Here is a 27,231-nt window from a genome sequence, read left to right on the forward strand (position 1 = left end):
CTAAAGATAGCTACACCACTTAACCCAAGGTTTAAGGATCGAAAGTGCCTTCCAAAATCTGAGAGGGATGAGGTGTGGAGCATGAGTTCAGAAGTCTTAAAAGAGTAACACTCTGATGCTGAAACTACAGAACCCAAACCACCAACAAAGAAAATCAACCTTCTGGTGGTAGTATCTGACTCAGATGATGAAAATGAACATGCGTCGGCCCATACTGCTTTGGATCTTTATCAGCCAGGATGCATGTCCTCTGGAACGGTGGTTGAAGCAGGAAGAGACATATGAATTTTTAGTGCATTTGGCACATAACTATCTTGTGACACCGGTTACAACAGTGCCATGCAAATGCCTGTTCTCAATTTCAGGAAAAAGCACTACTCCTGAGGGAATTCTGCACCACTGCACATGCGCAGAATTCATGTCCCCCGCAGCAAAATGACTTTCTGACAGGGAAGCTGCAAGAGCAGTCACAAACCACTCCCTAGCAGCGCAAGTACATCATTTCAGGCACCCAGAGCAGCCAGCGGAGAGGTAAATCACTGTGGTGGCTCCTACCCTGACCTGGGATCAGCTGCCTGCCTCACACCTGGTGTGCCTGGCACAGAGAGGCAGGGCCCCAGGGTGTTTCTGGGGCAGGCCCAAGCCTTGTGCTGTGTCCAGGTCGGGTACAGCCTCACCACTGAGTCCGTGTCCCAGGGGCGGGGGTGGTGGGGCTGCAGGGTGATCTCCCACCTTTGTGCAGCCCGTGGCCTGTGCTTCCCACTGCTATGCTGGGACCTCTGCATTTATTTATTGATAAATAAAACTTTCAGAATTTTAAAATATTGTGAGCATAATTTTTTGGCATAGAATGACCTCAGGAGTAAAGCACCTGGCCTGAGGCCAAAGGCAGAGAAGTCCTTGGCATGTCACACAGTTTTTCATTTTGTTAGGAGCCTAAATAAAATACAGCATCCCCAGGAAGGGGAGAGACATTTTCATTAACTCAAGTGTCCACTGTCTCTTACCATGGGGAAATCTGGGCTCTATTACAATATAATTTATAACCTGACTGTGTCCCCGTTAAGCGTTGCTGCAAACGCTATTACCACACATTGTGTTGCTTATCCAGCACCATAGACATTTACTATTAGAAAGTCTCCTGGTTTATTGCTCTTCAGAATTTGAGACACTCATATATATCCGGGTACTTATGCATCCCTCTTGACTGTAGAATTCGAGTGCCTGTCTGTAACAACATTCTCTGCCTACACGCGAGAGCCTCACTCAGGGGCCACGTCATGTTCTGAAAGGCCCAGCACTTAAGGCCTTTCAGTGAGATATAAGTCACTTCAACCCCTTGCTGGTGGATGTGTCAGGAATCCTCTTGTTAGTACTAATGCACATTTACATCATGTCTAGAAATACTCCAAAGCATTATGGACTACCTACTGCACACGCGCATACACACACCCTTCATGATATTACTGGTGAGACAAAACGATAAAATTAATAGGAGTAATGACTACAGAATGGCCAATCACTGGGAGAAAGCCAGCCCTGCTGCCACTGACATAATAACCCAACGTCTACTATTTAACTCTTCTTCATACCCCCAACCTCTAAACCCCATCCGCAGCACTTACCTGCTGCTTTCCAAGCTGCAATGGAATTGCATTGCTCAGGACTAGGAAATACTTTTCCTGCTTCCCATCCAGTCACCAAAGCAATGGGACCTAACATCAACAGACCAGAACCTCAGTTAACTATCTCGAGTGATGCTTTCTAATTGATTTATCCTTACTGATTCCAGCTCTGTGTAATCAATTCTGTTGCACTGCTGATTGTGCTCCCTCCCATCACTGCCATTTTTTGGATTATGATGCCATTTAATTGTGTTCAATTCCTCCTAATTAATTCCATTAACTGTGTTTACAATTTGAGTAATGGATTGCCTTCTAATCTGCTCACTCCTTTCTAAACCTGATTGACAGGAATGTGGCAAGGCATCTCCTGGCTATTGGTTTATGCCCCCTTAATTCTCCCCTACTCCTCCACAACCCCACTTTCCCAGCTCACCTGCCTCCCAACTACTATGTCTCTTGTTACTATAAATTCTCTTTACACCTCCACCTCTTCCCTTTGGAGTCATTTGCTCTGTCATCATCCACACCCCTTTGGCTCCTCCCACAATCTCCAGCATATTTTCCCTCTCTCAAACTCAGACCACATCTCCAAAAAAATGGCTACTACCCATGATCTTTTCCATGTCCTGCTCTTTCCATCTCCTTGCTTCCTCATAGACTCGGCTCTCTCACTCTAATGCCCTATCTGCCTTCCTACACCATACCCATCTGGTGGTGGTGGCAGCATTGAGATCATCTTGCTCCCACTACCACTAATTCCAACTTCTCCTGCCTCAGTCTTTTCAGAATACCTGGCTATTCTGTTCCTCCTCTCCGTCTGTTAATCTCCCCGCTCTTCCTCTTAGATTCCTGGTTTCATCCATCTGCTTCTTCCAGTTCTCCAGCATCGTTTTCTGTAACTTCCACTTCCATGCAGATAACCCCTCACGTCCTCTCACTTTCTGTGCCTCACTTTCCCATCTGACCTACATGTCTGGATCAGTACCTCACTTATGTGGTCACTTGACCTAGTACTAACCCAAAACTGCTCTTTCACTGACCTCCTCACCAAATTCTCTCACTCCCCTTTGCCTTCAGTCTCTCTCAGTCCCCCAGCACCCTAGTCCTCTAATGACCGACAAGCCATCAATACCTTCAACATCCTCTACCAGCTCCTTCCTCTCATTTGTAATCTGTACTTAAAGCTCTAACTCCAACCACACTTCTATCTGACCCCTTTGCCCCTAGTCTTTTTTTTTTTTTGGGGGGGGTGGGGAGGGGTGTCTCTGCTGTCCTGCCAACTTACCCAGCCCTTGTATCTATTCTTCTCTTCCTGTGACCCTGATCCTGTTGGATAGAGAGGTGTGAGGCGATCACTAATACAGCAGATAAATTGAAACTGTAAAGTGTGAAAAAAGGAATAGTTTAGTGAAATAGATTAATTTACTTTAAAGAAAACTACATAATAAGATCCCAGGAATGTCTCTCAGAAGCCTAACATGTCCACTGAGTCCGTGTGAAGTGATGGAACAACTATATGCATAGCTAAGGGCTTTTTTTGTTCAGACTATCATGAGGTTGAATCACTATTATCATCCAATTTTTAAGTTCTTGGTCATTTTGACTTTATGAATTATACCCGGTTGGCATACAGCTACAGTAAGATATGCATCTATGCAATACCAAAATCCTGGATCACAGTGATATTGGTAACTCAGTTACCACACTTACTCTATAGCTAATTTACATGCAACAATTTCATTGGTGGGATGGGTAAGACTGCACAGACGGTGGATTACTTGACCCAACTGCCATCCCCACAAATTGCTCAGCACAACCCCCAAGACACAAATCAACACAGCCACCCACAATAATCCCAAACACCACTTATGTGTTGAGTCTGTGTGAAGCAACGGAAACAGCTACAGCACGGTTGAAAACTCTTTTTGTTAAGAATAGCATCGAGTTCAATCATCACAGAGCCCTGTGAGAACGAGATGGAATGCTGGAGCCCAAAGGTTCGGTGACAGTTGGAATGCAACAGCTGATCAGAGAAAGAGTAACGGCTACATGGGTGACAAAGAGGTGGCTGTACCCCCAGACAGGGGGTCCGCTCTGTGCACAAACTTTGAGGAATGCGTACTCGTGACACTACATGACCGTGCGTTAAAACAAGAGCTCCCATTCCCCTCCTCCCACAAACACATGACTTTACAAATTACACCTCCATGACAGCACGGGTTTCAGCTACTAGCCTCAAATATTTAAAAGCCACAAACATGTCCTGATTTTGCCAGACTTTGCATTTTTAAAGCTTTAAAGTTATTTGAGGTTTGCGCCACACCTAGCATGGAACATTAAGAAGACTACCCAAATAGGTCTGCACGAAGGTTAGAATGCTTCCCCTCAGTCTTGGGCACCTGGTTCAGCAGAAGCCACTCACTCTTCCACATACAGAGCAAACACTATATTGGCAACTGCCATTACAGCAACTGGAGAGCTGAATTTAGTATTGGAGGAAATGAGGGGAAGGGATAGAGAGGAAAATACCAGCACAAACCTGCTAAAATTAACAGGGTAATGGTTCCCATCACTTTGTTTTGAATTATTAACAAAGTTGTTTTAGTGATGAGTGTTTCAATTGAAACATACAAGTACATGCATCTAGAAGAGGGCCATAATACTCCACACATGTATGCCATTCTCACACAACAAGCAGCCCTGATGGAACACAGCACTGGACTTCAAAACAAACACATCATAAAGGTATTCACCAATAGATCATCCATCCAACTGGATCAGCTAAAGAGCCAGCTGGTGTCTGCCAAACACATATAACCAATCCTGGTTTTCATTTTTAAAGAGTCTGTGTTCACTCATCTAAGTTACTGTCTGTGGATTTTATTTGTTCTTTGAAGTTGACAAAACTTTTTCCTTAGTACAATACAATTACCACCAGCAGACAGTAGTCCATTACCAATCCAAAAACACTAACAAAAAGAAATACAGCACAACCATACTACAGATACAGGGCTCCCTTTCTGCAAAGCTAGTCCTTTAACAAATCCAGATTCAAACAAAAAAGAGACAAGTCCAGGAACATACAATTAATCGTCTGTCCAGAAGGTATTTTACGAAACACAACAACCACTCCATGGCCTACAATAAGGACATCGAGATGAGTCTGGCTCAAAATAGTAATTTAACAAATATCATTCAGTACTATTCATTATTGCCCATGCAATGAATGAGCAAAACCTAGACCAATTATTCTGATATCAGTAGCACAATGGCAGAATCAGCAGTTGAGAAGGTACTGCTCACCACAAGTCCTTGTTTTCAGGTGCTTACAATTTTTTTTTAAAAATACCCTTTAGGCTGATATTTTTCATACTTGTTCTCACTGAAAAGGCAATTTTGGGAGGGCAGTTCTGTGAAAATCTTGTTTAGCAGAACTAGGAAAGTAGTCCTGGGTGGGACTCGGTGGATTGGGACATGGGGCAAGGATAAAAGTTTGGGTAAGAATAGGCCAAAGTGTCAGACCTACTACAAGCAGACACAACTCTGCTAAAGTTAATGGGGTTACGCCCATTTGCAATTGATCTCAACTTGGTTCATCATGTTAGCCCAACAAGATACTGCAGTGCTAAAAGAGTAATTAACTGATTTCTCAGTTCCATACACTGATGCTCACGCTTACGTATCCTTACTTATGTCTAGTCTTTCCCCCACCCACGCTCCAAGGCTATGTCTACACTACAGAGGTAAGTCGACCTACGCCAGGCCGAGTTACCTCGGGGCCTAAACCTCGGGGGGGGGAGGGGAGAAGAGGGGCTGACAGGAGAAACTCTCCCATTGACTAACCTTACTCTTCTCATCAGGAGTCAAGTACAGGGGTTGACTGGAGAGCGATCTGCTGTCGATTTGGCGGGTCTTTCACTAGACCCACTAAATCGACCGCTGGTGGATCGATCTCAGAGCATCACGGCTGTAGTGTAGCTGTAGCCTAAGTTCTTATTGATGCACTGTATCATCTACTGTTGTAATTGCTTTGCAGGGAGATATTTGTACAAATGACACTCAAAATTAGACTGCAATGTCCCAGTAAAGAAGCAAATAGTGCCACCTTGTGGTAACTCAAAAAAGTCATCTAGTAGACTGGACAAGATTTTCAAGTAAGTGATTTTGGGCAACCAACTTGAGACCCTTATCAGGGCCTGATTTTCAGGGGTTGGGAGTTCAGAACTTGCTGAAAATCAGGCCCTTTCATGGTTTTTCAAGTTGAGTATCCAAGAATTCGCACGTAAGGCCAGAGGGAACCGTTTTGATCTAGTCCAGGGGTCAGCAACCTGTGGCTCCAGAGCCAAATGCGGCTCTTTCGTTGCCCCCTTGCCGACAGCCAATTTTTGAGGGAGTGTGAGGTGCAGGCTCTGGCCGGCAGGTGCTTACCACAGGCGGCTCCCGGCTGGCGGCACAGCAGGGCTTAGGCAGGCTGCCTGCCTGCCCTGTCCCCACGCCACTCCCAGAAGCAGCTGGCTGTTGGCATGTCTCTGCATGCCCCTTGGTGGGAGGGGAGCAGCAGGTCTCCATGCACCCCCCATGCCCACAAGCACCGCCCGCTGCAGCTCCCATTGGCCCTGCTGCGCTGCCAGCTGGGAGCCGCCTATGGTAAGCGCCTCGTGGCCAGAGCCTGCACCTTACAGCCCCTCCTACACACCAACCCCCTGCCCCAGGTCAGAACCCTCTCCTGCACCCAAACTCCCTCCCAAACCTTGTACCCCCTCCTGCACCCCAATCCTCTGCCCCAGCCCAGAGTCCCCTCCTGTTTATATTCAAATTCAAACAGCTCATTACCAAGGCAACTGTTGCCTACCAATAAAACTCTTGGAATTTCTTGTGAAAAGGAAGCAGATGTGCTGTCTTTATTAGTATGTTCCAACATCCAACAGTTTGAAAAAGTCTAAAGTCAGAAATAAAATAGATCAGATAAATACCTTCAATCAAAAAAATGACAACCAAAAAGAGAAAGCTAGAAGATGAACATCGAGAATTTCAAAATGATTGGACTGAGTCTTACGCTTTTATAGCAAGTTCAGCTGGAGTCCCATTGTGCCTCATTTGCAATGAGAAACTATCCAACAATAAGCAATCAAACCTAGAAAGACATTTTGAAAAGAAACATTGGATGTTTTGCTGAAACCTGTCCAGCTGGTGATGCGAGGAAAAAAGCAGTACACGAGCTCCGACGCAAAGCAGAGCAAACAAGATGTATGTTTGCTAAATGGATGAAGGCACCAAGTGGAACTGCTACTGCGAGTTTCATGGCAGCTCAAGAAAACGTCAAATGGGGGAAGCCATTCACAGATGGAGAATATGTGAAAGAATGTTTCATTAAAACATGGGGGTGAGGGATAGCTCAGTGGTTTGAGCTGTGGTTGTGAGTTCAATCCTTGAGGGGGCCATTTAGGGGACTGGGGCAAAAATTGGGGACTAGTCCTGCTTTGAGCAGGGGGTTGAACTAGATGACCTCCTGAGGTCCCTTCCAACTCTGATATTCTATGATTCTATGATCTGAGCACCTCTTCAGCAATTTTAAAAACAAAGATGTAATAGTTAGAAAATTAGAGAAATGCCATTATCTGCGAAGACTGTAAAGGACAGAACTATTAAGATGGCCACAGACGTAACCAGCCAGCAGATTAGAGATATTAGATCAGCACCAGGTTTTTCTATTGCCTGCGATGAGACATGTAATGTGGATGACATCGCTTAGGTTGCCTTACTCGGCAGATACGTTAATGATCAAGGTCCTCAAGAACAGCTGATCGCATTATTGTCACTCAAAGGACAAACTCAAGGCAAAGATATTGCATCTGTTGTCGCTGAATAATTGATACAAAAAGATATTGACATCAGCAGAATAATTTCTATTGCTACAGATGGAGCACCGAGCATGAAGGGGGCACACAAAGGTTTCGTTTCTTTACTTAAAAAAAGTATGGAGCATGACGTAATTTCATTTCATGACATAATCCACCAGAGGGTGCTGTGTGCACAAAACTTTCCAGAGGAAATCTCAAAAGTATGGAAATGGTTGTGCAGATTGTTAACAAAATAATGGCAAGCGCACTCAACAGGGCCGTCCTTAGGCATACGCAGCTGCGTAGGTCACCCAAAAAATTGGGGCACCACCCTCGCTGGCTGTGGCACAGACTCCTCTCCATCCCCTCTCCAGTTCTGGTCCACAGGCCCCTCCCCTCCGGCAACTCCCTTCTCAGCCAGCCAGCTGAGGGCTCCAGCTGGAGCGGGGCCTCATGGGGCCAGGAGTGAAAGTTTGCATGTGAGTGAACAGGGACGGGCCAGGCAAGCCTGGGAACAGAGCCGGGGTGGGGGGGAATACCTGGAGGCTGGAAAGAGATGGGGGAGCCGAGCTCGGGGGGTAGAGCCGGGCATGGGACATTGGGGAGCAGGGGGAAGGAAGAGGAGGAGCCAGGCTGGGGATTGCTCCAGGGAGCTGGGCTGGGAAGGGAAAATGTGGGGGAGGTTCTTCGTTTGGCAAGCAGCAGGGCCTCCTAGGGAGCAGGCTGGTAACCCCGTGGGAGAGCAACTGTTCCAAGCAACCCCACACTGTATCTGCACCTCTCCCTTCTTCTGCCCACATGCGCTGCCCCACTGGCAACTCCCTGAAATCTCTCCTAGTCTCCTTTTCATTTCGCCTCCCTCTTCTCTGACGCGGAGGATCCCCTTTAGACCGTCACCTTTTTCTCTCCTCCCTTCCCCAGCAGGGATCAGCAGCAGCAGGCTAGGAGGAGGGAAGAGACACACACAACCAGGGTGGAGAGGAGGGAAAAGGTAAAGGAAAACAAAAGAAACTGGTGTTTGCTTTTCCTGCCCATTCACAATATTCCAGTATCAACGGGGGGAAATGGACACTAAGGGTATGTCTGCACTTACATTTTATAGCGCTCTAACTTGCTGGCTCAGGGGTGTGAAAAATCACCCGCCTGCGCGCAGCAAGTCAGAGCGCTTTAAAGCGCCAGTGTAGACAGGCTTTGAGCGCTGAGAGCTAATCCCCTCATGGAGGTGGATTACCAGGAGCACTGGGAGAGCTCTCTCTCAGTGCTCGCGAGCCACCACACTCGCACTTCAAAGCGCTGCAGCGGGAGCGTTCCCACAGCAGCACTTTGAAGTTTCCAGTGTAGACATACCCTAAAACAAAAGGAGGAGAGGGGTGTACCTGGAGCAGAAAAGAAGCAATCAGGGCTGCAGAACACAAGGCAGGAAGTGACCTCTTAGCTGGGGAAGAAGATGGACTCGCACTTGACAAGGCTGAAGTAGCTGAAAACTTTTATTTAGGGAAAAGGGACATGATTTTTTTCTTGTGGATCCAAGTATCTCCAGGGCTGTCTCTCAAGCTGGTAGCATTTTGAACGAGGGAGAGTTCTAAACAGTGCAGAGTTGAGTGGGATTTTAAAGGTCCCTTCAAGAATGCAGCTCCTTCTTCCTCACCCGTGGGAAAGACCTTTAAAAACGGCCTAAATAATCCAAAACAAGAGCCACTGTTCAAATGAGACTTGGCTGATTATGTTACTCAGGGTTCTTTCAACCCACAGCTCTTGGTAACTTTTACTCTGTGTGAGGTGGTGTCAGGAAATAAATCAGGGGAAACGTGGCTGGTAAACAAACAGGACAACACAAGAGTGCTTTCACTTCAAGCTAAGCTTTACTTAGTCTCAAGCACTTACACATGTCTGCAAAAGGTTAGTAAAACACCCCAACCCTTGATAATTACCAAAGCTGAGTGTGGCTCTCGAGTGACACAGCGGCAGGCTTCCGGTGGCCAAATCTTCCGTCTGCTGGTGGGGACTGCAAGATGTATTCCCTCCTGCCTTGGTTAAGCTAAGCCTGCTGACTTGGCTGCTTTTAGCAATAAGCCAGTGTTTCCCAAACTTGGGACGCCGCTTGTTCAGGGAAAGCCCCTGGAGGGCTGGGCCGGTTTGTTTACCTGCCACGTCCGCAGGTTCAGCCGATCACGGCTCCCACTGGCTGCGGTTCACCGCTGCAGGCCAATGGGGGCTGCAGGAAGCGGCGGCCGGTACGTCCCTCGGCCCACGCCGCTCCCGCAGCCCCCATTGGCCTGCGGCAGCAAACCATGGCCAGTGGGAGCCGCAATCGGCTGAACCTGCAGATGCAGCAGGTAAACAAACCAGCCTGGCCCGCCAGGCGCTTTCCCTGAACAGTGGCATCCCAAGTTTGAGAAACACTGCAATAAGCCATAGTGGTTTCAGGCACTTTACTCATTTGCTGACATCTCCCCATACTGTTACGGCTCCAGCCCCACTGTTGAAACTGCATGCTGAGTTATACCCAGTACAATCCCACTGAGGCGTGTGTGGCAACCAGGCGTGTAAATCAGGGCAGAAAAAAAAAAAAGACTGGTGCCTGACTATAATTCCTTTTCTTATTAAACTGCACATCAGAAGCACCTCTGTACTTTTCAGGATTAGAGGGAAATGCTCTGTTTTAGGGAGAATAAAAGGCAATTTGGGAGTTGATGGCTCAGAGCAGTGACAGGCAAGGGCCTGTATGAGGGCTGGACTCAGCCATTGGTATCAGCTATTTCTTTTTTGTCATTCAAATGGATTTTGGGTCAGGGCTGACACCCCAGCCATCACGTAAAAGGCTTCGCTTTGGCCTTTTGACAGGCACACAGCGGTATCTCACTGCCAGGTCCCTATCCGAGGAGGGGAGGAGCGATCTCCCACCTGCATGCAGCCATTGGCCTATGCTTGCTACTGCCATGCTGGAGCCTCCACATTTATTTATTGACAAAATTTGCAGAATTTTAAAATATTGTGCACAGAATTTAATTTTTTGGTGCTGAATGGGGGAGGGGGCTGTGAGAGGGGTGCTAGGCAGTGGTCTATAGGTGGGAGATTGCTGGGCATAGGGATCTGCGGTGGAGATTTCTGGATGAGGGGCCACTGGGCATGAGGGTGCAGTGTAGCAGGGCACACTGGCAGCACAGGGCTGGGTTTGGGGGCACAGGTGGGAGGAAGTGCAGGGGTTGGGGTGAAGACGGTACAATTAAACTGTTTTAAAGAAAGTGCAGACTGCAAGTTTTCCAGTACTGCAAGCTCATGTTTGTGTTGCTATGAGCAAGTCAGACATAGGGGCACCAGTTTAATAATACTGCATAAGGCCCCATAAATCTTAAGGACGGCCCTGGCTCTCAATCATCAGCAGTTCTGCGAGCTTCTTCGAGAAGTTAACAGCCAATATTCTGATCTTCTCATGCATCACAAGGTAAGATGGCTTTCTAGAGGTGCATTCCTGGTGAGGTTTGCGTCACGTCTTGAGGAAAGTAGGGTGTTCCTCTGAGAAAAGGGCCTTAAAGAGGTGGCGCTAACAGATCCTTACTGGCTGCAGAAATTCAATTTCATGGTGGATTTAACTTCTCATTTAAACATGTTGAATCGGAAGCTATAGGGAAAAGGAAATATTGCAATTTCGCTTTTGGAAGAAGTTCTTTCATTTGAACGAAAGCAGTCTTTGTTTGTAAGGGATACTGAGACGGGCATGTTAGTGCATTTCCCAACACTGAAGCAATACAAACAACCAACTGTGACACTGATGTTAGGTTCTTTGCAGAAACATCATCAAAATGCTGGCTGCATTTGCTGACCAATTTCACAAGTTCAGAAGGGAAAAGGCCACTTTGTCAGTTCTGTTGAAACCACGTGAAGCTCAAACTTCTGCATTTAATTTTTCAGCATTTGTGGGAATCGAGTGCAATTTGAACTTGAATTAACGGACTTGCAAGACAAGGATTTATGGAATTCAAAATTGAAAGAGCTTGTCACTGAACTTGAAAATCTGGAAAGGCAGAAATCCACCCTAGGGCTACAACACAAGTGGTTTGAAATGGACGACCTTAAACAGCAAGACCAGATTATATGTGACATTTGGAACTGTCTACCAGATACGTACAGTCAGCTGAAGAAATACACCACTTGGGCTTCTCTCAATCTTTGGTTCAACGTACTTCTGTGAACAAGTGTTTTCCGACATGAATTTAATCAAAAACAAACTGAGGAGCCAACTGCAAGATATTAGTCTCGAGTCCTGCTTGAAAAATGAAAATCACAGCATATTCACCAAACATTGAGCAACCTTCTAAAGATGTCCCACAGCAGAAGTCACATTAAAAGTATTGGTGAGTAGTAATAACTTTAACACGTTCAATTATTATTAGTTTATAAATTTTAACTCTACAAATAGCTTTGCGTGTGATGCGGCTCTCAAAATATTTTGGTCAAAGACAAAAACAAAAAAATGGCTCCTCTTCCCTGAAAAGTTGCCAACCCCTGATCTAGTCTGACCTCCTGCATAACATGCAACAGATACAAATATCCACTCTTGATTTAAAATATCCAATGATGGGGAAATCCACAACAACTCTTGGTGAGCTGTTCCACTGGTTAATTACCCTCACCATTAAAATGTGTACCTTATTTTGGGTATTAAGGCACCTAAAAAACAATCACCTTTGAAAATCTTGACCATTATTTAAGCACTTACAATGCATTATGGTCCCTAAGCAGATGGGTACAAGACATGTTAATAGACCCAGAGGTGGTTCTGTGTCACACTACTTGGGTTTAAGTAGTTTTCTTAATGGGTGACATTTTCATTGATGTGTATCAGTGTTTTGGGCCTCAGTGAAGATATTAGATGTAAAGAATCTTCTCTGCAATTAGGAAGAGAAAATAAAGCTCAGACTAGTTAATTCTCTTCTTGTGCTAGGAAGGACTCAGCATTGTGTGTTATGGATTGGTTTAACAGTACAGCTTTGCCATAGGAAAATCAATATAGTAACACTCCTGGTATGGACTATTTTCCTAATTCTGTCAGCTTGTAGTTCTGTGAAACTCCAATGCAGTAAACTCAAATACTGGAATAGAAGAAAGGGAAATGTACACATTCTGTTGAGAACTGTTTTCTAAAATGAAACACAGCACTGACAGAATGCAGGGGATTTCGAAGAAGTACAGCCAAGCACTGTGAGCCAAGGTTACATTCTGAAAAGAAGGGGCCAAAACCAAGGGAAGGGATACCAGTGGTATAGAGAAGTTCCAACTCTTATCCAAGCCCTGGATAAGACGGCTCAAGATATTTAAGTATAACGTGTATAGTTATTGAGCACGTTAATATCCAGGAGTGGAAGCGCTGATGACAATACAAGTTTTACCTGATTAAGGACTGGAAGCTTTGACCCTCCAACTTTTTTTCCAAGAAGAAGAGCTGCCCAGAGTTCCTGTGCCTGTTTATTTTCCTTTCCTGCCTGCAGTGGCCCTGATATACCTCAGAAGTCTCAGTTTTTTCTCAACTTTAAATGTGGAATTTTCTTGGTGGTTGGTTTTAAAGTCTCGTAAGAACCGCAACTCAGTCACCATAGTGTTTTTCTTAAGAGCCTTCTGGAAAGTAACCAGTCTTTAAATAGAAATTAAAGCAGTATTGCTAACTCATAATTTGGTCATGACTCTCATGATAATTATTGTTTTTCTGAAAGCCCCAGCTCCCGGAGTCAAGTGGCTATGTGATGATTTCAGCCGTCATTCTTAAAGAAAAAAAAAGTTAGTCTCTAGCCCTTGTGGCTTCGGAGAAAATGTCAAAATGTGACCCCAGTGCACCCTAAAGGCTCAAAAAGCAGCAGGCAAATAAAAAGAACACCAATGAAGACAGACCTAACCCTACACACACAGCTATACAGATACACAGTCAGCTAATGTCTATGTTTTCTGAAAAGAAAAAAAAAAACACACCTAGAGTTTTCAGTTGCCTAAGTAGCCCCTGGAATCACACTTAAAGTTGCCCCCTCCAACCAAAATCTGAAATGGCGCTCCTCATCATGGGCCCATGCTGCTATACTTACTCCAGTTGACTGACTCATTAACTGCTTCATGTGACACACTTAAAACAAAACAAAAAAAGACAACCCACATCCCTTTTATTTTTGCTCAGTGTAGGAGGAACCAAGAAGGGTGAAGAGCACTAATATCTCTGCCACATGAGGTATATGGGTTTAGGTCTCTAGCTCTCCAGGCCGACAATGCATGAGTGTGAAACAGGGGCAGCAGCTTAGCTCCTAAAAAAGGCCATCTCAAGCATTCTCCTTCTACCTGATTCAGGAATGAGATCTTTGTAGTGGGGAATGCAGAGGGGAAAACAGTCATCTTGAATTGGCTTAACTCCCCAATGAAAATAAAGTCGCATAGCCAATTAGAATACCTATGAGAGTAAAGGTGCTGAAGGTTATTTGTATTTTGTCAGCCAAGCACTCAAAGGAAATTTCTTGGAGTTTCCTTTAAGTAGTTTTGAAATGACATCATAGGTTCTAGGTAACATTAGTTACTTCCCAACAGCCTTTTATTTAGTATATATCTTAAGTTGTTGAAACACACACTGAAGAAATAAATCATATACACACACGCTAGTGTGTGAAATATAGAATACAATCTTGACCAATAGGGTGAGCACTCTACTTCTGGAGCAATGCTTCCCTTTTCCACGTTGGTTTTTCAGCTGCAATCATTGAATCAAAACCCCCAGCAGTGCCTGCAGAGCTCTTGACACTAAAAAGACTTAATATGCTAATGAAGATGGATGAATATGTATAACTTCAAAGTGAATTTTGTGTGTTGGTGAAAGATGCAGGGTTAATAAACAATGGAAATGAAGCCTTCTGTTTATCCATAGCACAGGTACAATATGGGCAGTGCAAGTTTCCACACAGTACCCTGCCTCAATCCCCTTACCCAGAGGGATCACCCATCTCTGGGGCCTAGTGGCTAGTGTGGTCCCCATGCTGACTTGATGACCCGTCCAACAAGGATGGGAGTCAGTGTAATTTTTAATGTGAATACCTGCCCACTAGCCACTGAGAAGCCATTGTTAAATGACAATGACTTTCAGCCTCTTTTGTGAAACACTAATTTGGGGTGCATATCCCATAACTAATTCCAAAAACTCACACTAATCAGTTCCATTAACTTGATTGGGACCAGACATGTGAGTTAAGGGTTTGAAGAATCTGCCTTTGAAAGTGGCATAAAATTTAGGGAATGACCTTTATACTTTTATTTAGTGGCATTTATGGAAAAACTGAAAAAGAGAAATCATAAGGGTCTGTTAGTTAACTCTGAAAATGTCAGCCACTTTGAGGTGCCTTGTATTTCGTCCTATTTAAAATCCCACTTGCTACATATTGATAGTACATACTAAGCACGGAGACCAGTGAGCATTTAGGTGAGAATCACATGCAAGATCAGGTCAGGCAATGGCTAAGGGACAAATTCTGTGTTTGCAACTTCTAGAGACTTCAGTTTCCTGGGCTGTCGAACAGAACTTCGCTCTTGGGGACAGGGATTGTCTTTTTGTTCTGTGTTTGTACAGCACCTAGTACAGCAGGGTCCTGATCTGTGACTAGGGGTCTTCGGAGCTAGCAAAATACAAAGAGAGAATCATCTTTCACCAGCACTACATTCACACCAACAGAAGACAGAGTGCACCACATACTGGGTCAGCAAGGCAGTCTAGTTTCAACATGCTGCATTGCCATTTCAGAGATGCAAGTTCATGTCCCACTTCCTCCCCCCTCGGCTGGCAGCACTGAAGTGTATGTTCGGTCCCAGGAACAAGCACCTTGTGATGTTCTCCTGCAATTCCTATAAGTGCCTCAGAGGGGGTTTGTCTTGTACCTGAGGAAGCCATTTCCAGCTCTCCTCACAGAGGATGCCTACTGAAGACAAGAAGTTTGGTACTGCCAGTTTAAAGTATTAATACATACATTTAATCAACTGGTGCAACAGAAACTGATTTAAAATGGGAGTGGAGGGTAAATTGGGTGTGTTAAAAAAAGTCACAACTCAAAAATATATTTGAGAATGGCAAAGTGATTCCACAACAGAATTTAGAGAGCTATCGACACCTCAGGACAAAAACTGACAAGCATGCTACATAGAGACCACTCTGCTAACTGTGCAATAGATCACATTTTCTGTATTTTAATTCCCTATGTTTATTACTAGGGGTATTTGCATGCAAACAGGATCTCTGCCTCTTAAGAGTCCACTAGAGCTTGCTGCTCATTCCCCCCTTGAAATAATAACTGGCAATGTGCAAAATCCAAGTCTTCTCCTCAACAGCTTAATGGGAGTCACAAGGATAAAACGTTAGGATTTCAGGTGAGGATTAAGCAGCAGAAGCACGGCTGACAAGTGGAATCCTGGTTTTCCATGCAAATTTTCCTAGCAATTAAAGAAGATGGGGGAGGGGAGGAGGGGACATTAATCTCCCTGGACATTTCATAGAAACACACCTCATTTTATTTTTTATGTTGGAAGACTGAATGGTTAACAGCGTTCTCCAGAAAACAGCATCATGTTCAACATTCAAGAGAGGCCAGATGGTTTTCCTTGCAACAGATACATGGGTTGTTTTGTTTTGTTTTTTTTAAGGGGGCGGGGGGGGAAAAAAAGGAAGAAGTAAAGATTTGCTGGCACAGAGAACCTATTGATGGATGTCAATTATACAGGACAAATTGTTCAAGGACTAGTCATCCAAGTACAATTATAACTTCTACAATGCACCAAGGTCAGCAAACCCAAAGGCAAATGGCAAAGGAGATACTGGCTGACTACATTAAGCATTTCTTAAATTTGTCTAAGATTTAATAAAAGTGGATTTTAATAAAACAATTAATTCCCAGTTTCCTTTTCTTCACTGATTTGAGCTAGGTTTCAAATCTGTTCTTCCCTCCATGTAAACTACACACACACACAGCGCAAGATTTTCCCAGGTGCATGCCAAATTGTAGTAATACTTAGCTCCTATACAGCACTTTTCATCATTAGTTCTCAAAGCGCATTGCAGAGGAGGTCAGGATCATTATCCCCATTTTACCCATGGGAAGTGACTTTCCAAAGTCACCCTGCAGGCTAGTCGCAGAACCATGAATAGAACCCAGGTCTCCCAAGTCCCAGTCCAGTGCCGTATCCTAAGTCATGCTGCTTTCAGTGATTTCAGTGCAAGAATCACACACATTTTGTTTTACAAATACAACACTTGGGCTGGAAAGACAGGATATAATTATTTATTCCATGCAATATAGTCTAGTTTGCAGCTCTGCCCAAGAGCCAGATGTCAGCATGACCTACATGGTCGAGCCAATTAAATGGCTAAAGACTTCCTAGCAAACTGTATAATTTATTTATTTATTTTTTAAGGGGAGGAAGGGGCTGGTCACCAGTGACCTAGTGTTCAGTTCTCTGCACGGTCTTATGTGGGATTCAGGTTCCATTTCCTCGTCTCTGGATTCTTGGACTGGCAAAGGTAGAGTGCACCAAACTGGTAACACTTCAGCCCTTTGATGACATTCTCCCACACCATTCAGCAACATTATAGCTAGTTATGAAGCAGTGCTGATAGGCTTTGAAGCAAGTCACAAACATGGATTATTTTGAGCACAGGGTCTCTTTTCTCTCCTGGGAATACCAATCCAAATGAAGTGTCCTCACTTATCCCTTTCCCTCACCTCCACCCATTTGCTTCCCCTGCTTGCCCACCTTACCTCCCTTTTGCTGGAAAGGATCCTTCCAAGGCCACTTCTGCTGCATTCATCCACTTGCCTCACCTCAAAGCATAACCATACAGAGCTCTAAGGAGCTTCCCCAGAACAGAAGCACTCCAGCACCGCAAAACTCAGAGCCTAGTCTATAACACTCTCAATCTCTATAGCAGGGGTGGCCACTTACTGACCCTCCAAGCCGCATACGACAATCTTCAGAAGTTCAAGAGCCAGGGTGCACCTACCAGGGCCTGGGGCTTCAGCCCAGCTGGTGGCACCTGCCGGGGCTCAGAGCTTCAGCCCCACTCCTGCTGAAGCCCCGAGCCCTGGCAGGCACGCCCCACGGGGCTGGAACCCCAAGACCCCCCCACCCCACTGAGCAGAAGCCAGAGGCACCATGTGGGGACAAGCCCCACCCCTCACATTTTTGCCAGGATTTGCTGGCCCCCTTGGTTACATGGTGCCACATGGCCCCCCACCCTGAACGGCAGCTGCTGGAGCCGGCAAGCTGGGAGCTGCTGCAGCAGTGGGAGAGGCATGGCAAACAGCCGAGAGCTGGAGGGAGAGGCCACTAAGAGTAAGGGGGAGGGGGCATGACTCAAGCTGTTGGGGGGGGGGGGCAAATCTTTAAATTGTGCCTCCCACTCCCTCCACGTAAGTCCGGTAGGCAGAGATTGAAGGAGTCGCGGGGGGGCAGAGGGGACTCCGCAAGTCGCACTTTAACTATAAAAGAGCTGCATATGGCTCATCCTAAGCCACGGTTTGGCCACCCCTGCTATATAGCATGCAGGCAACACCAAGGTAACAGACAGACATGGTGCTCCTATCAGCAACACACTCAGAAATGTGAAGTATCACTTTCATACAAAGTACCAGAAAAGCAACTGAGCAGCAGGGACAACGGAAGGGTCAGCTCAGAAAGGGGAATAGAACAAGCAAAAGAATAAGGATGGGGTGAAGGGAAGGAAGACGATGTGGTGGGAATAAAGGAAATGAACTGATACTAGGGGACACTATTATGTTCCATAGGCGCCAAAGGGTACTTTCTTTCTCTCTACCCATTTTCCAATAGCCTCCAATAACAAAAAGTCCAAAACAGTCTTAACGTACTCGGACCAGGCTGGGCAACCTAACAACTAAACCAGATCTCTAGATCTCTTGTAATCACAAAAGCGTGCCCCTGGCCTCTGGGAGAGGCAGAACTTCCAACATTCCCATTATGCCATTGCCCCGGCTCACCACTCCTCAGGATAGCAACAGCAGTTTAGGGCTTATGGGTGCAAGGCATAAAACATAGATTGGGGAAAGAAGGGAAGTGATTAGATCATCAGGAACCTGGACTCTGATAGAGATGGGGTTGTGTCCCCCACTGAGTTTCCTAAGGGGAAAAAGTGCCCAGGGGGGCAGGGGGAAGAGAACGGAAAATTCTCTCTTACCTGTCAAAAGGGGTTGGAAAGTTGGAATCTCTTGCAATTTTATCACATCAGGATCATTGCTTACGTTCCGCGAGGACTGTGTTCCCGGAGCCACCACCACAATATCATCCATTTTAGCTCGTTGCTTGGCTGGAGAAGGAGATGCTGTGGGGAAAAAATAAGTAAATCAAACATTTAAATGAATAAGGCCGTACAGTGCTAACTCTGTCACTACTGATCTGCTTCATCCTTTGTCAAAAAATAAGGATGTGTGGTGTGTGCACTCTGTCTATATTAAAGGTTTTCTATAGCAGACACCACTGGAGTACCTAGATGCCTCCCAGGTAAGTTAAATGGACTTCATAGTGCTCTTCTACTTTCACTGGTTATAAGAGGTTCTGCTTGATAGCATTATTCCAGGGTTTTTTAAAAGTCAATGGAATGCAGAATAAAGAATATTTGTTACTTAAAAGTAGATTGAGCTTTCAGAAAGTAACTGCTGTTGGCCATTTCAAACTTTCACTTAGACCCAGACATGCTGCACTTCTTAAAATTCTAGAGAGTGTCATTATAAATTTAAATTTGACCTAAAATTTTAATGTTATTAAAAACAAGCCAAAGAACAACAGAAATGTTTCCATTTAAAACAAAAAAAACAAAAACAAAAACCACCCCCACAAGACAGTTAGGGACTTAGTGAACATTTACAAAGTCAGTTTTACTTTTGTTCATGCCACTATCTAGAAAAATGTAAAAAAGTACATATAAAACACACACACACAGGCAAATACAGCATATTTATAGTTCTTTCATTTTTAATACTCTAAAGGGTTTTAGTAACACAAGTAAAGATATTTTTGACAACACATGATTTTGAAGGTGACACTATCCTATTACACTTAGGGTTTTTTAAAATCCTCAAAATATTTCCTGCTACAGTCACTTTCTGCAGTTAATTGGTTGTACATGGTGTTTCAGCTATTTGTTTTAAACTAATATTGTTACTCATTGTGATGAAAATTAAATAAAACAAACTCTGCTGAAGTCTCTTTCCACACCTTTCTCCAGAAACCTTGGCTGGGGCTAAAAGCTCCTCCATCCTCCCATGGCCATCTGATTAGCATGCAGCATAGCCCGAGAGAGCTGAAGTGTGCTAACAAGACACTCTGTGGCCATGTTGCCTGCCGTATTCCCCCACTCTCCTGAGACACATCTGCCAGTATACACAATATGATCATTAACATGCAGGGATGAAATTAGACAGATCTTTTTCTCCCTTTGTCACAAATTTCCTCTTCACTGTCCCTTCACTCGTTTCATCTTTTGCATGAATGTAATGCTGATCCTCACCTTCAAGGCTCTGAACAACATCTCTGTTTCTGTTCCCATCTCTTACTCTTAAGAGATATTTTAGTATTCTTCTGCCTTGCCACCCCTTGGGACCAAACAGTCTCCCACCTCTTGTATACAAATTACCCACCCCCTCATCATCCTGATCCCTCCATACACAGATGCCGCTTCACAATCGCCCACCTACAACAGGAATAAAAGGAAGAACTATAGCAACATATACAAGCTGCTTTCTGCGGTGTGGAGCGGGGGCACAACACACCCCTAAGGCTCCACCATCAAATGCTGTTTTCCCTTGCTATAGAAGTTGTGTCTTGTCCCCCTCACTACCCCTCTTGCTGTCAATTTGTTGCATTCCTGACACATGTATAAGCAGGGACTGTGCCATTTTAGTCTCCTGTAAAACATCATGCAAACACATATGGCTCAGTAAGACATATAATCATCCAGCTACGTATTAACAAGAGTACACAAAAATCCCTGCCACTCCTCAAACCAGCACCACCCAAATCGCCCCAGAAATCCAGACTGCACACAAGGGTTTATGCTGCTGCTGTCCCCTCCCGCATACCCCTGTGACTGGTGGGTTATGACTGGAGCAAAGGGGTGAGAGAGATGGGGGTGGGGGGACACAGAGAGACCGACCTGAACTGCTCAGGTCATTTGGCCGGTTCTCAGCTTCTGCACTTTGCTCAGCTCCCATGGTGGCTGCGGCTGTGCTGGAGGATTCCCCCTCGGACCTCTTCGCCGCTGCAAACACCCCACCCTCTCCTCTCCTTTGGGGGAAGCAAGGGCAGCAACCTGCCCTGGAAACCAAGCACCTGCCACTGCACTGAAAGCCAACCTGCCCCCCCGCACCCCCACCCGCGGGCCCCAAACTGCTAGGGCCACGGGGCTCCCGCTGACTCGGGAGCAGGGGATGCAGCGCATGCACAGCAGCTCAGCCCCAACACGCAAAAGAAAGCGTCCCGCCTGCTGCAGCTGCGGCTCCCGCAACCTCCCCTGTGCGTGACTCAATGTACGGAGTCTGCGGCGCGATGCCTTCCGGGTCCCAGCCGCCAGCCGGCCCGCTGAGAGGACGTTCCTGTTCCTGGGTCAGGGGGAGGCCTGGCCCATGCAGGAGATGGGCGGAGGCAGAGCCCGGTGGCTCGGTTTTAAAGGGCCCGCTGCACTGCCTCCCAACATACAGCGGTGTTATTAACCTTACCCCGGGCTGTTTTTTGTTGGGGGGGGAGGGGGAGAGCTTATGAGCAGGAAAATAGTGATAACGAGCATCTCGCCTGCCAAAGGCGCTGAGCGAGAAAAGGGAAGGAGAAAGGGGAGAGGACTGGAAAAGGAAAATAAAGGAGCTTTTTAACCTGCTAACTAAAATGAGAAAGGAAAGACCTGGGGGAGCTGGAGTATACTGGAGTATTGCCCTGATCCTGCAGACATTTATGCATATGCTTCTTGGCTTCCTGGAGCCAAGATCAAGTGTAAGTTGGTTCTCGGCCTGTTAAAGACTATGGTCAAGTGTCTTGATGGGTTTGGTCTTTTGGCCCCGAGATGAAAACCTTGTCGGTGTCTCTTGGATCGTGAAATGCAAACATTATCTTCTAAGCTCATATCTAAGGGTTTTATACTGCCACCACCCATCACCTTACTATCTGAGCACCATCTATGTGAAATAGATTAGCAAGAGCAAAGTCCCTGCTAGACTTCACAGCATCTTCCTTTGAGGGGGGAAAAAAACCCTTCCTTGGGAGCGGGTTATTTGTTGGTTTATGTGGTCTGTTTGTTCATTTGGGGTCTGTTTCAGGAAGGATGAGTAGTAAAGGGTATTGGTTTTGTGACTGCCATTCTTGCTATATGGAAAGACTTTATCAAAGAGGAAGATTTTGAAATGTTTCCTAAAAATAGGAAGACTCTGGATTCATTTAATCTGGATGTTGATTCCATAGGCCTCCATGGGGTTACTCCTATGAGTAAACTTACACATGTGAGTATGCATTTACAGGATCAGAGCCTAAATCTCTCTCTTATGCCCCAAGCCCGGAAACACACGCTTAACTCCTAACCAGTCCCATCAATAGTAATCAAATTAAACACATGCATAAGTGATCAGGACCTTATGATGAATTTGTTATTAGTGTGTTTCAATGAAACATTTTAAACTCCTAACCAGTCCCATCAATAGTAGTCAAATTAAACACATGCATAAGTGATCAGGACCTTATGATGAATTTGTTATTAGTGTGTTTCAATAAAACATTTTAAATATCATTCAGTCATCATTTTAAATTGTCCCTCATTTCTGAAAAAAGAAAAGGAGTACTTGTGGCACCTTAGAGACTAACAAATTTATTTGAGCATAAGCTTTCGTGAGCTACAGCTCACTTCATCGGATGCATTTCTGAGAGAGCAATGAATATGCCCACGTGATTTTTCAGAAAAAAACTCTTAAGAGTAGCATTAATCCATGTGCAATTTGTCAGTGAGATGTATTTATTAATTTTTCAATGTATACAAACGTTTTTGGGGAAATCAGCTGCAAACATTTTTCTTATTTTAAAATCACTGGTGACAATGATGGAATTAGAGCCTAAATGTGTATCCTGAACATCTTAATAACTAACAAATAAATAGAAACTCACCTTCTTTTTCTGATTTTATATTTTTAATTCTTTTTGTTGACACTGTGAAATTTAGTACCCATCTCTTAAAAAACAAGTAACATCTTTCTGTGATAAATAACTAATCAGGTCCAACATGCAGGAAGCAGCACTCTATATTTATCATTGTGACAGGGCTGAGATAATAACAGCCTGATAGAAAGTTCATAGGAGGCTTAGGTTAAGCAAAATGAAAAAATCCTCTTTGAAGGTTTCAGGTTTATTGTTTTTGTATCTAGCACAATTAAAACAGCAACAAAACCCCCTCAGTGTCCCTGGACACATTCCCTTCATAAAACTTGCAAAACAGGACTATCTATAAACACAAAATAATATAAACAGACCAACTCTTCCATCTCCAGCATTCCCTGTGCTGGCTTCTAGCCAAGCCCATGCTTATCGTGAGTGTGAAGCCCAGCCTCTTTGTAAAGTTCTGAGTTTTATCTTAGCTCAGCAGCACCTAATTATTCCCCAGATGAGCATGCCTGGATCACTTCTCAGTCATAAACTGTAGGATTTGTCTACACAGCAAGTTACTGCACGGCAAGCCAGGATATGAATCTGCAGTGTGCCAGCGGACACTGCTACAGCACAATGAAAGTCCTGGTGTGCAGTTTCTGGGACTTTCATTGCACTGTCCGTGTGACAGGTATGGCAATTTCCTGCAATATCCTGGACAAACCTTACTGAATTAAGTTGATGTATCATTGTCCAGGGATATCATTGACGAGGGCCAGGGATTTTGTATAATTCCCAGGGAACAAGGGGGACCAGTGCTACTCCAGGAACTAAAAAGAATGACGGGGGACAGAGGCTAGGCAAGTTCATTAAGCTTATAACGCCTCCAGAGAGGTACGCCCACCTGGAGAGAGGCTCACATATACTGATCAGACTGGATTCTCTGGAGACCAACAGACAAAGTAAGGATTTTTGGATAAATAGCCTGAGTTTAAACTGTTTCAGGGCCTTCTTTGTGGTCAAGCAAACCATCCAACCGGACATCTGATCCACGGGGGTCCCCAATCCTTAGGGAAGGGTTGGAAAGATTTGGCCCAGGCTGGGTGTTTGTTCTGAGCTGAAGCTGTCGTGAACTGGTGACCACAGGGAAACCCTGTATAGGGTTTGAAGACTGATGATCAGCAAGAGGTCTTGTCAGAGTGAGGGGGTGATCTCTGGTAAGCTTATTAGCCTCTGTGTCGGTTCTTTGATTAGTTTTAATATGTTGTTTCTTTAATGCTTTTACCTTAAGAATAAATGTTTTTGCTTAGAAAGAGCAGTGTGGTAGATTAACTATGATAATTACACTGTTTACTGTCTTTGCGGAATAAGTAAAACAGGAATGGTTAGGCAGCCTCACTTTGCTGGGGAATAACACAGTGAAGGCAGGGAACTGTTCAGCCTTATAATACCCTAGTTAGAAGGGAGAGAGATGCAGTTTTCCTCCCAAGAAAGGCAACTGCTGGGGAGCCAGACGTCTAGAGTGGTGCTGAACCACAGAAGAGGGATACCTTGGCTTGCTGCGCAGCAACTTGCCCTGTAGACAAGCCCATAGTGTTTTTGCAATCTAATAATAATGTAACTGGTTTTACAGTGGAATCTGTAATTATGAATACAGTTTTTTTCTTAAGTAATTTTAAAGCCATATAATTCTTTGAGTGGGAAATCAAACAAACGATTGTTGGCGCAGTGCCATCCTTAGCAAAGTGATGATAATCATGAGTTCTGATCCTTCAAACACTTACCCATGTGCTTAAAAATAATCACATGTGATCTCATTGAGACTACTCATAGTGTGCAAAATTAAGCATGTGTGTAAATCTTTGGAAAATCAGGGCCTAATTAACATATGAGATAATGTAATGTAACATAATAGAGCTCAGGCAAATTCTTAAATTAGCTTGATTCAGTTTCGCACTTTTTATTTCTGTGAACTGTATAATTATTTTGTATTTATGGTGATCATGTTATAATAACCTTATTTGGGCAGAATATTGATTTTATTATAGATGAGACCTGTACATTAATTACAGGTAACATTAAGGATCTTTTTCTGCTTAATGTTTGTGTATATATGGATAGACATATCTCTCTCTCGTTAAACAGATAGTTTCCTTTAAATATAACAGTATGGTATTTCTCCTCTCCAAAATCCTACTCCTCTCTTTTCTTTTTTAATTTTAAAAATGTGATTTTTGAGATGTGTTATCATCACTCTAAATTTCAGGCTTTTGATTTACTAAATACTAGTATATGTGTTGAATATATGAGGGTTTGTACTTGAAAAAGGAAAGAAGTAATTAAAAATTTGTTCTTTGTAAGCTTTTTAAATAAAATAAACCTGTGTTCATACTTTAAAATATATTAGGTGTGCAAATTATTTTGGTTTTGTATTTTGCTAATAGTTTGGAGACGAGACAATTGCTCCTCAGCATCCTTTCAACTCCTGGCTAAGATAATGCTTTTGAAAGTACATATCCCTTTTTATATATCTACATATAGAATATACAGATCTGATATGTTTATTACCAAGAACCAAACAATTTAAAGGAACAAAGTCAAATATTCTCTTATGATATAGTTTTGATTTTATTTTTTCGCTCTCCCTATGAGAAGTTTGAAAATAATAAAAGGCAGTAGATGTGTGAGGATATGTAAACTGTTTACTTAAATCTTTAACCGGAAGGTACCCAGGAGGGACTGTGTAAGATTACAGACAGAAGCTCTACCATGAGGCAGAGACATCTAAGAAGCAGGTATTGTTGCCAACTCAAAGCATTCAAAAATCATGAGTTGGCCCCTCCCGAAATCATATTGGCTTAAAATTATGTGACTTAAAACAAATTATGAATCTGAGGTTCTTTTTCTTTGTCTTCTAGTACTTGAGCATTTAGGGTACACTCAGGTCATGTATTCAAACATTTCTTTCACAACAACTGACAATCTACTTGGCAGACTCAGTAAAAAGGGCAAGAATTGAACTGGCTATGGAGATTAAACTATTCTCTTGCTCCTCCAGTTCATGGTTGGGGCATGTTAGAAAGACAGCAAAGGCAAATTTCCACTTTTGTCACATATGTTGTATGTATTCCATGCATTAATACAGGAATTTAGTCTATAGGTCTCTGTGTATATATACAGATCTCTATAAAATCAGTTCTGCCTCTACTAAAATAATTTTTGCTGTCTAACCCAAATCAGTTGCATTTTATTGAATCTGCCTGGCAATAGCCAGAAGGAGCTTTGAGGAGCTGGAGTCCTGCTCGTAATCTGACCTTGACATCTTGGCCAAGTACTTTTTGTAGTAGGGACTTAAACTAAATGCACTAAAAACAGTGTCATGTTATTTCCATCTCCCCAAATAGTTAGCTGGTCAACAGCTGCAGGTCCTTGTGTAAAAGTAGAGGTCAGGATGCTCCCTGTGGGTATGTTAATGGAATATATATTTTATCATCTGTAGATGATTCACTCATTTTTGATTCAGGTCAACTAATGACTAAACCACATTTCCATCTCATGGCTATTTGACGGCCCATTTAATGTGAAATGAGTCAGCAGGTTCGATCTAACTACTACATAGGTGTCCGCATAAAAGCCCATCGCTGGCTGTCTCAAAAAAAAAAAAAAGGACAAGGATTGAATGGGCATAGAGGATATATTAGCCTTCCATCCATGACAAGGAATGCGGCACTTTAGTAAGGCAGCATGAGGCAGGTTGCATTGCTGCTGCCAGTGTTGCATTAATTCCATCCAAGGATCTCAAAGTGTGCTACACATATCAGGGAAGTAAGTAGCAATATGCTTATTTCATAGATGTGGAGACTGAGGTACAGAGAGGTTTACATTACTAGCTTTAAGTCCCACAGCAAGTCTCTAGCAGAAGCAAGACTAAACTGCAGATTTTCTGTTTTCCACTTTTCAGCTTTAACCATTTTAAAGGTCCAGGATGTAAAATCTGGGATTTAAACTACGTGTCAGTACCTCTTTGAACTCAAGGCTGCCTCTGAAAGGAAGACAAAATAGGGTACTGGTGAGGCAGAAATGTCTAGCAGTTTGTTAATAAAAATCCTAATGAAGAACTAAAAATTGGCCAGTCTTCTTAAGCAATGTTGCTCCTATGAAATAAAACAATTGCATGCTGTGGCATAATGTACAGGCTGTCTGCCTAGATTAGCTCATTCCTGGGATGGCGGACATAGGTATGTCTGCTTCCTGTCAAAAAACTTTGAAATCTTGGGGTCTTAATCACTGAGCTTCACCCTCTGTTTTGTTGATTGTACTGTAAATGTAATGGCAAGTCTACTCTGTCAGACTACAGTAAATCTACTGATGGGGGAAGGTGCAAACAAATCTGTTAGTCAGGTCTGGTCTACACTACAAAGTTAGGTTGGCTTAATTACATCACTCAGGGCTGTGAAAAATGTCATGCCCTGTGCAATGTAATTAAGATGACCTAAGTCCTGGTGTAAATACCAATGGAAGAATTCTTCCATCAACCTAGCTATTGCCTCCTGGACAAATGGATGTACTAGAGCGGTGGAAGATTCTCTTCTGTCACTGTAGTGTTGACATGACAGCACTAAAGC

General features: G+C 44.0%; 2 protein-coding genes across 2 annotated transcripts in view; one reads left to right on the top strand and one right to left on the bottom strand.

The window, feature by feature from the left end:
- Window positions 1–21,088, bottom strand: part of BORCS5 (BLOC-1 related complex subunit 5) — a 131,847-nt gene extending 110,759 nt beyond the window's left edge. Inside the window, exons 1-2 of the mRNA XM_073315644.1 lie at window positions 20,643–21,088; window positions 18,669–18,812 (exon numbers count right to left, since the gene is read on the bottom strand). Of these exons, the coding sequence (XP_073171745.1) occupies window positions 18,669–18,812; window positions 20,643–20,700 (202 nt within the window). The 5' untranslated portion in view covers window positions 20,701–21,088. The remainder of the gene's footprint in view (window positions 1–18,668; window positions 18,813–20,642) is intronic.
- A 2,179-nt stretch (window positions 21,089–23,267) lies between these two features.
- The window catches only part of MANSC1 (MANSC domain containing 1), a 30,477-nt gene continuing 26,513 nt past the window's right edge, over window positions 23,268–27,231 (top strand). Inside the window, exon 1 of the mRNA XM_073329598.1 lies at window positions 23,268–23,297. The gene's annotated coding sequence lies outside the window, so the exon portion shown is untranslated. The remainder of the gene's footprint in view (window positions 23,298–27,231) is intronic.

This window comes from Lepidochelys kempii, chromosome 1 (assembly GCF_965140265.1).
Source record: "Lepidochelys kempii isolate rLepKem1 chromosome 1, rLepKem1.hap2, whole genome shotgun sequence".
Classification (NCBI taxonomy): Eukaryota; Metazoa; Chordata; order Testudines; family Cheloniidae; genus Lepidochelys; species Lepidochelys kempii.